The sequence below is a fragment of the Octopus bimaculoides genome, chromosome 6, assembly GCF_001194135.2.
Source record: "Octopus bimaculoides isolate UCB-OBI-ISO-001 chromosome 6, ASM119413v2, whole genome shotgun sequence".
Classification (NCBI taxonomy): domain Eukaryota; kingdom Metazoa; phylum Mollusca; class Cephalopoda; order Octopoda; family Octopodidae; genus Octopus; species Octopus bimaculoides.
This window is the reverse complement of record NC_068986.1, coordinates 62,722,003-62,732,847: the sequence shown is the minus strand read 5'-3', so window position 1 is coordinate 62,732,847 and position 10,845 is coordinate 62,722,003. Positions and strand designations below refer to the sequence as shown.

The window sequence follows — 10,845 nt, the reverse complement described above, 5'->3', positions numbered from 1 at the left end:
GCAAGTGCAGCAACGTGGGTACGAGCAAGGGAATGAGCCAGGTTGTGAGGTTGGGTTGGGAAAGAAGCTGTGGACCAAGAAGTCTCGTAGGTTGTGGGCTCATTTGAAGGAGGGGAGGAGTCAGTTAGGGAAGATGTGTGAGGTGGAGGGTTGGACTGGAGGCGCCGGAAAGCTCGGAGAATGGTGCGTTGGAGAGGTAGGGTGGTGGGATGGTAGGTGAGGGGAAAAGGGAGGCGAGAGATGGCAGGGCAGGTTCGGGGGGAGAGAGCAGATGCATGATCCACGGAATGTGCTCTGGCAAGGGCGGTCTGGATGGTGGTGAGGGGATATCCTAGTAGGATGAAGTGATGAGCCATGAGTTGAGACTGAGTCTCAAAGTCATGGTTGTCACTACAGAGCCTGCGTAGATGGATGAATTGGAAATAGGGGATGGAAAGCTTGGTGTGTTTAGGGTGGGAGGAGGAGAAGTTGAGATAAAAGTGTGAGTCTGTGTGTTTGTAGTGGATGGAGGTGCAAAGAGTGGAGTGGTGGATGCTGACCGAAATGTCAAGAAAGGGGACAGAGGTGTCAGAGATAGTGCAGGAGAAGTGGAGGGCAAGATGGAAGGATTGGATAAAAGAGAGGAACGAGTCAAGATGTTCACAGGAGAGTGATGTGGCACCGATACAGTCGTCAATATAACGACCGTATAGTTCGGGAGTAGGACCAGTGAAACTTGAGAATATTTGTGCCTCAGCATAGCCAACGAACAGGTTTGCATAGTTGGAGCCCATGGCCACCCCCGAGACCTGCTGGTAGAAATCACCTGCGAACGAGAAGCAGTTGAGTGAAAGGACAAGTTCGGCTTGATGAACGAGTGTGGAGGTGATGGGTTGTGGGCTGGGTCGGAAGTCAAGGAAATGTTTAAGTGCACGCAGCCCCTCGTTGTGAGGGATCATCGTGTAGAGGCTCTGGATGTCGAGAGTAAAAAGAAGCTAAGAAGGGCCAGGAGGGAAGGAGAAAGAGTTGAACAAACGAAGCACGTGGTTGGTGTCATGGATGTGAGAAGGGAGAGAAGCCACTAGGGGGGCAAGGACATGGTCAAGGTATTTGGAGATAAGCTCGGTGGGGCAGTTACAGGCACACACACATATATATATATATGGATGAACGGACAGATGGATGGATGGACAAATGGACAGACAGATGGATGGATAGATATAGATATAAATACAAATAGAGGTATGTCTGTCTGTGTCTGAGGCTATAATGGAAGAGACTTGTACACAATGTCAGGGATAGAACACAAATCCAAGATGTGAATGAAACATTCACTTGATATTTGTATGTATATTATCCTGCTTTTATTTTTGAATTTTATCACATATGGAGAAAGAACTGGTTTCTAACCCAGAAGCAAAGACCTTTCATTTGTATGTAGGTAACATCAATGGATTAGTCATGTATGTATGTATGTATGTATGTGTACAAGTAAGTAGGTAGGTAGATATATAAGTATGTGTATGTGGGTGTATATGTGTGTTTGTATGTGTGTATGCATGCCCATAAGCAAGAGTATATGCCATTACATGTGTGAATCTGTGTTGTAATATATCTATGTTTTACACAAACATATTTGGATGTCTACATATGTGTATAAGAGTTTATCACATGCTAAACAACTGGAATGTTTTACATATACATATTTTACATTTTCATATTTTAGCAGTGCTTTTAATGACATTTAACACTAATTTTCTAATTATACCATGTTTTTTCTGGTTTTACAAAGTCAAGTCTCTCATGGTCGGTGCTGAAGCAGTTAGTTATGTTTGCAAGGGCTCCAATTACAGATATAAATCTAAAGATATTGTTTGGAAGGAGTAACTGCAGATTTCTCACAACTCACCATAGACTTTTTTCTTACATAGGTTACTTTTTTTACTTTGCATAATGTATTTCCTCTGACCATATAATTTTGTCTGGTCTTGTGTGTGTATGGATGTGTGTGTGTATATGTAAACTTTTAGGCAAACAAACATGATTGAAATAGTGCTAAATAGTTAGAGTAAAGTTTATGTATTTATTGTGACCAAAAAGCTTCTGTCTGTTACTATATTCTATGTTTCTCATTGTACACATGCATATGTGCATAGCAATATCAGCTTATTTATTCAGCATTATGTTCTATTATAGATATCAATGAATGCTACAAATCAAATGGAGGATGTCAACACATTTGTAAAAGCACTCAAGGAAGCTACCAATGTCAATGTAGACTTGGCTATAAACTTAACAATGGTAAAAAGTGTATAGGTAAGTTATATATAATCCATCATTTTTATTAATCTTTTGTTTTCATTGAATCATCTCATTAATAAAAGTATATATCTTTTATACTCTACTGGCCTTGTTTGTCTAAATCTGTGGTTCCATTAAAGTGCAACTACATCCTGAGACTTAATTAGATTACTAAAGATGAAAGTGAATATGTTACTTAAAAGGTTACGGAATAGCTAGAAGTGCAATAATTATATCAAGTTAATGTATAGTGATTCATTTTATTCATCAACTACAATGATAACTTACTAAATAGTGATGCAGTTAATAAATGTTCTATCTATCAATAGCAGTTACTAAATTACTATCTATCTATGGAAGTTGATATCATTGAATCTCATTCATCAATGCAGTTAATTAATGTAACTATAGTAAAGCAGTTTTTATATCTCTATATTGCTATACAACTTGGAACAGCTGATTTCTTTAGATTAAATTCACAAATATTGTTCAGTTAATTAAATCAAAGTTTTCAGTGGATTTTGAATAAGTTATAAAATTTATTGTTAGTGATTAACATTAGTATGGGATGTTGAATTGGTAATACATGGATTTAGAAAAAGTGGAATTGTTGTCATGAACATTGAGAAGATACTCACTGAAACCATCTGCCAAGCATCAACCTGTTAAGGTCATATACATTGCAGTACAGAGTTGGCATAGGCTGGATAGTATGACAGGTTCCATCTTGTCCAAAGACTGCATCATTCTTCAATATCTTCTTTGCAATGAATTCTATAATTGGATGCCTTTCCTCATGCCAAACACATTACAGCATGTACTGGGTGCTTTTTCATGGCACCAGCATTAATAAGGTCCCCATGAAGCCTGCAAAACTAAGACCCCCTTCAAATGAGAGAGACTACAGTAAAGAAGGAGACAGCCTTCTGCTTTGGGATGAAAAGTCAAAGTGAAAGAGAAGGGCCCAGAACAGAATAGGTTTCTTGCTGTAGTGAGTTACTCACATTATAGAAAAGCAGATAACAGTAACTGGGATGAAACTGGAGAGAAATAAAAATAGTGATGAAGTGTTAGAGGGAGTGGGTGAAATTATGAAGAACAAGTGTTGAGGAGTTGAGGGGTGAGGAGTCATACATGAGTTAGGAGGGAAGTAGGAGAGAGGAGACAAGTAACAGAAAAGGAGACAAAGGGCAGCAGAGTAGCAGTAGTAATAGTAGTAGTAGTACACTACATGGGAATAAATAGAGAGAATGAAGAAAGGGTGAGAGTGCTAGATAGCTAGATGAAATGTGATTGGGCAGGTTGTAAGAGTGAGGGACAGACATAGTAAATAGGGAGAAGGAGTGAATGGTGGTGGAGGAGAGCTCAGGAGGGTAATCAATGTAAAATGTGGATGTAAAGGACAGTATTATGAATGAAAGATGGATATCAAAAGAAATGGTTCCAGATAATGAGAAAGATAAGAGGTATCAGGGAAAGGTTGATGGAGTAAGCAGTTCTGTTCACATTTGATATAACAGCAGAAGATTTGCAGTTAGAGATATGATGGGTGGTAGGAATGTCCTAAGGTAAGAACTGCATGGAGCAAGTTGTGCATACATATAATCATTGTGTTTCCAGAATCTCAGTTTCACCAAGGTAGGTGGGTCTTCTTGAGAGCCATATACTGTCATTTTCTCCAAGTTCAAGGCCCTGAGATCACCTGTCACCACTTCATCCCACATCTTCTTGGATATCTCTCTTCCACAAACTCCATCCAGGCAAACACACTCACATACACGTGTGTGTGCATGTGTGTACTATATTTGCTGACACATAAGATGTGTTGTTTTATTTCTAAATGCACCAAAAACCTATCCTACATCTAATACATTTGTATATCAGATGGGAGTGCCATAGACTAGGGAGTCTGATAATTGTGTATATCTGCAAGATACAATAATCGTTACTAATAATTAAATATTGAAAATAAACCAAATTATCACAGCCTATGAGCACAAACTTATGAAGAATTGCTTACATGATATCAGTAATTATGTGGAGAAGTCATATCATTTCATTATACTCCTTTCACAGCAGACTTAACCCTCACCTAAGTGTTTTACAATATTTAATGACTCTGTTATCATTAAAAAGTATTTTAAAATTCTTTAAATGAAAAATTCTCCAAGAAAGATGAAAGGAATGTTAAATTTTCATCTGCCCGTCCACTATTTGCAATGAGTGGATGACAACTAAACCATAAAGGTAGTGTGCCCCTTTGGTGGCCAGACATAGTAACATAAACCACCACAGCCAGAAATATGAGTTTTAAGTCCAATATGGTAATTACCTTGACAAGACTATACAAATGATCTGAAAGAAGATAAAGTTGGAATATGGTTCTCCCATAATGTAGTTTATTTTTGATAAATTGTGTGTGTGTGTGTGTGTGTGTGTGTGTGTGTGTGTGTGTGTGTGTTGTATATGTGTATGTGTGTGGATGGGGGGCACGCATTGATTTTTTAATGTTATTTTAAAGAAATATTAAAGGTAACAATGGAGCACTTACTGAAATGGAACTCAATATTTTTAGTAAGGTCAAATTTATTAGAATTACATTTGACTGAGACTTCAAATTTCACCTATTGGTCTATTAATTGTTAGATGAAACTTGAGATCATTATCAACTTTAATTCATAAGTATGTGTGTGTTTGTGTATATATATATATATATATATATATATATACATTTGTGTGTGAATATATATATATAATAGATAATAATATGTATTCAAAATTCAAGTAAATGCATTTGTATGTAAATATAGGTGTATACTTTATTTTAACAAAATTTCCTCTCCTATGGTAATTTTCCAGATATAAATGAATGTGCTAAAGGAAATGGTGACTGCCAACATAACTGTCTCAATTTAGTTGGAAGCTACAAATGTTCTTGTAAATCAGGATACCAGCTTGTAGCAAAGAAACTTTGTATTGGTGAGTGTATGCTTCTAATTTTGGAATGATTTTAGTTGACAGATGTCATCATATTTATGAAAACAGAATAATTGTACAAGCATACTTCAGTGTCTAAATATTATGATTTACATTTATAAACAGTAACACAAGAAAAGAATAAAAATTAAGAACTCCCTCCTCACTAATGGAAACGGACTTGTACCTGCACACTATGTACATAACTGCAGTGATGTGAAAGGGTAAACTTGACCTTCAGCCACAGACAAAATCGTTTTTACTGGTAAACAATGTCACAAGTGGTACACTTCAAACAGAGAACATCCACTGAAGACAATTTCAAATCTTGAACCCTTTCATGACAATGAATGATGATCAGGGCCGGATTTAAATTTACCAGATTTAAATCTCAAAACCCATCTATTTGATGTAATTGAATTTGATGAGTTAGCAGAGAAAATTTAAATAAATGACTGAAAATGTCACTTTATAGATATATTTTTCAAAATTTAAATTTTGCTTTTACACATCCACTTGCAGCGTTTGACTTTTCCTTCATTGTGAAAAGTGCAATAAAGGAGGGAAGAGGGGGTAAGATTTTTTTTCTTTTAATGCGAGTTACAAATGTTTCAGCATGTGAAATGCGATAAAATGACAGAAAATTACAAAAAAGACAAATGTGGTTGTTGCTGTTCCCAAGGCATGATGAGTGTGCATGTGTCTGAGAGGGGTGAGTAGAGATACCAACATTTAAAAGACATGCATTTTTAAAATTCTTCTTCATTGTTTTGCAATGCATGAGAAAAAAAGGGAATATCTCAACAAAAACAGAAATTCAAACAGTTATTCTGAAAGTCTGCTTTTCCAGTTTCCAGTAGTGGGGTAGGTGGGGCACAATGAGTAATATTTACTGCATTTTTGACTTTGAAGAAAATATGTTTTTCAAAAATGTTCACTACCTTACCAAAAGTATATCAGCTAAGTAAAGGCATTCTCTGAATGTAATAAAACCTATAACATATTCAGAACACTATATCAAAAAATTATCACTGTTCTCTTTGAGCATATAAAAAACAAATATAGGTGGGGTAAAAATTAGTAAGATAGAATAAGGTAAAAGTTGGTGATGCAGATGTTGTTGAAGTTGAGAGTTTGAAACAGGTAACAAGTAATTTTTTTTTCAGGAAATTTTACCTCAATTTTGACCTGATTGTAATTGAGGTAGCTATTAAAATACCAGGATAATCTTTGGTGATATGAAATTAATGAAACTTGACTAAATCTAAAAACTCAACATAAAATATTCTCTGTAGCTTCTTTATGAGCTGCTGGAACAGCTCTCTTCCTGATATATTTATGCACTATGAGAGAAAAAAAATTATCAAAATTAGTCATTACTCATTTTGCCCCAATTTAGACATTTTTTTCTTCCTGAAACTTGAAGATTATCAAATCAGATAAAAATGCAGGAAAAATATCGATGTAGAATCCAACAGAGAAAAGAATATTGGTGGTTAAACACCAAAAATTATCCAGATATTTTATTGGCTCCTCAATTACAATCAGGTCAAAGTTGAGTAAAAATTTCTTGTCACCTGTTTCAAACTCCCTCAACTTCAACAACTACATGACCAATTTTTACTCCAACAGATGATGTAATGGTACAAAATAAGAATGCAATACTTGCAATGTAATGGCTGAAAATAGAAAGAGAAAAAATAACAAGAAATTGGAAATCATTCATTTTGCCCCACTACCATATAATAATTTCAAGTGTTTGACTGAATGATGTAAAGTGTAGGAAAAAATAAGAAAATATGTTCGATTTAATGAAAAATACTTGAACATCTTTGTAATAATTCTAAAGCAGAAAAAAAGTGCTTTTAAAACTAAATTCAAAATTCATCATGGAACATATTCATTACTTGTTTCATAAAATATGACCAGTTTTCAATGCCTCAGTGAAATAATTGAGTTTAGAAGTAGCAATATATGTGTGCATGTGTGTGTTTGTGTGTGTGTGTGTGTATGTGTGCATGTCTTTAACTACAAGCGTTCAAGCCAAGGTCATTGCTCAATCATATGTTGAAAGAAGGAATTTGACCTAGAGACAATAACTTCTTTCTATCAATCTCCTTATTTACACTCATACTTATACACACACACACATGCACAAACACACACTCACAGATACATACATACATTTTCAGGAGTGTTCTGTTGTTTCCCTTTTCTCTGTTGTCCCAAAAGCTGCTTTGGGACTGGATAATAAAATGTTTTTTAATTGAATTAATTGGTGTCTCTAAAGTGACAAAATCTATGGTTATTTACCATAAAAGAATTCATTACGTTTTTTAAAAAGTCAAAATATCTTTGTATGCTGAAAGAGGGCCTCTTCTTGCCTGATTGCTGGGAGGTGGGACTTCCCTGAGCTGAGTGCTGCATACTCTTCATAGCAGGGACACCCCCCACCAGTATCATAGCAGGGACACCCCCCACCAGTATCTATCAGGGGCCCCAGGACAGTTGCTCCCTTTACTCCCTATAAATCCATCCCTGATGATGATCACATTAAGAAAGTGCAGATTGTGACCCATGAAAACCATTGCCTGATTGATAAGATTTTGTATGATTACTATATTTTTAAAAATGCTGGTGCAACATTGCTAGTATGTTTCTTTGAGGCAAAAATATAGTGACTGACTGTACATCAGTTTGATGCAAAATATTGAATTTATTCTTCACAAACTCAACAAAAACAGAATTGCTATGGTTACATTTAAGATTCAATAACAATATCATGTGCTCAGCATCATTAGTTTTTCAATAAGTATAATTAGTTTCAGGTAAAAACTCAAGAAGAAAGAAATAGTTTAATTGTTCAAAGAAAGATGTAATTGTCAAGTGTTTATAGAGAGATATGTCTAAAGCATTCTGCATATCTTACTTAACATGGATATACTGCTGAAAGCCATGGTATTTGCTTTAAAGAAGCATTTCATATAGATATATGGCTCTAAAAAGCACTATAGGTGGAATTGGACCAATACTGCTGGATGTGTTTCATCTGCCATTGATCAGCCTTAGGAGTTGTGGGGCCTAATTGGGTGAGGTGAGGAGGGGATTTCCGAGGGTCCACCCTACCTCAACCCCTCCGCTTTCCATGGAAAAAAATCATTTGCAGCATATTAGGAGATGAGATCAGTTGATAGCACAAAAAAAAAACAAAGAAAAAAGTTTATTTCCCACCAAAATTGAGTTGAGTATAAATATATCAAAAATTCTCACCATCAGTAAGTGAAACTACATCTAAACTATGCTTTTTAAAAATATTCTGGCAAAAATTGGAAAGAAATTTTACAAGATCTCAATGAAACTTTTATCTGTTGCATGATGTTGCACTAAATGAGATATACATAAAAAGTAAATTAATAATTAGAATTTTTCAGAAGCTGGTTATCTACTTACCTTGTATTTTTTCTATAACCTCTGTTGTAGAAAACATAGTCCTGTTTGTGTGGTAAAAAGACTGTTTCTTAGCTATATGGTTCTAGGTTTAACACCACTGTATGACACCAAATGTCTCCTACTATAACCCCGTGTGTGTGTGGGGGGGGGGGCTGTGTGTTTGTGCTTGTCCAAAAACCTGAATAGGTTTCATTGCAAAGAGATTTTCTCTTTTGAAGAGACAAGAAATTTATCCCACCTCACCCATCTCTCTCTCACTGTATACACACATACATGCATGTGCGTCTGTGTATGCATACAATTCACCATACACTAAAAAATACATATACGTACAATCATACACATACTAGCATAAGCATACATTCACACAAATACAAAGACCTCAACCAAACCACTATGAAAAATAATTGAACTTTTAACCTTTGTTTAACCATGTCTCTTTGACAGAAATTCCTGTGGCCAAAATATTGAGCACTGAATTCTTTTACACATATATCTAACCATCTGCTTTTATCATTTTTGTTTTATTATTTGCTTTCTTTAATACACACACGCACACATAAAGTACACTTTATTGAAATAAAAAAAGTTTCCCCAAAATTAAACATATAAAAGTATATTTATAGCAACTCACACACAGAAACATACGTAAACATATATACATTCAGTTCATCATACACTTAAACAAGCACATTCATACTCTCACACACACACATATTTAACTCAAACATTCCCATAAACACTCCCAAACATTCACATACACACATTCATACATACAATTGACCCTTACACTAAAAATACAAGCAAGGCTGACCCAAGCAATTTTGAATGAATGGGTTTATCTGTTGGTATATTGTGTCACTAAAGTGTAGAAAGTATGTTTTTTTAAGGAGCATTTTTATGCAGGTTTTTTTTAAACTTCAAGGAGACCATCTTCAAGAAATTTCACAGTATAGAATATGGCCTCCTCGAATGTGGGGCTCGACTGGGAGCAATCGATCTAATTGGCTTAAGGCTGGCCCTACCATTGATATACATCTGTGTTGTTTTGCACAATATGTCTACATGAGATACTTTGTCAAGACAAATACTGCAGTGCTGTGGGTTTCTACAGTATATGTATAAGTAATATATAAATAAGAAATATAGAATGCTATTCTGAAATAATACTGCTCCCATGGCTAATAATGAATTGATATATATATATACATATATTTATATCTGCTTTATATCTATATATATATATATATATATAGGAAAATGAAAATAATAATAAGGCAGAATGCTAAACTGAAAGCATATTTTAATATAGACTTCAAACCGGCTTTCATTGCATGGCAAATTTTCAAGAAGAGGGAGAATGAAAATGTTTTTTACAAAAAAGTAAAAAATGAAAAAAATAATATATAAAAAAAATAATCTATGAAAAAAATAAATATACCAATACATTATATTGTCTTTGAACTTTTAAAGTTCAATGGTAATCTATGTAGATAATAGTTGGAAAAATAAGGATGCATGAAAATTGAGAGTTGTGCTAGGTTTAAAAAAGGAGCTAAAGGTTTATGTGTTAAGCAGGAAGTGTGGGTAAGGGGAGACAAATCTCTTTAGTTGGAGTTATGAACTCTTTGTGTCAAAACAGGAAGTGTGTGTAAGAGGAGACAAATCTCTTTAGTTGGAGTTATGAACTCTTTGTCAACAGGAAGTTTATGTCTGTTCCTAGAGAAATAAGGTCATTGAGGGGTTTGTGTGTTAAGAAATGGTTGGAATTTCTCTATGAAAAGATTCTCCTTGTTGATTCTTTCTTGTGTGGAGATTCTGTCTTTACATTGATAGAAAGGGAATATAAGGAATTTAGGGTTTTTGTTTCTGGCGCAAGAATCTATGTAGCCACTGAGTGGAATTTGGCAGTATTGAGGGAGATTTATTTGTTCTTTATGGACTGCTACTCTTCTACGCAACAGGAGGCTCGTCTGTCCGATATAGAAGTGTTGGCAAACTGCGGTTTAAACAATAAATTACCTGCCTCTGGATACCTTCTAACGAAGACGGTACCCACACAAGTAATTTCCAGGAGTGCCTCCGGATTTAAATATCCCCTGGTTGCTTGGATACTTCAGACTACCCCTGAAATATTGA

At 35.2% G+C, this 10,845-nt stretch overlaps 1 protein-coding gene across 1 annotated transcript in view; it reads left to right on the top strand.

Moving 5' to 3' along the window:
- LOC106879572 (fibrillin-2) overlaps positions 1-10,845 on the top strand; it is a 276,076-nt gene that overhangs the window by 63,318 nt on the left and 201,913 nt on the right. The window contains exons 6-7 of the mRNA XM_052968473.1: positions 2,176-2,295; positions 5,140-5,259. Of these exons, the coding sequence (XP_052824433.1) occupies positions 2,176-2,295; positions 5,140-5,259 (240 nt within the window). The remainder of the gene's footprint in view (positions 1-2,175; positions 2,296-5,139; positions 5,260-10,845) is intronic.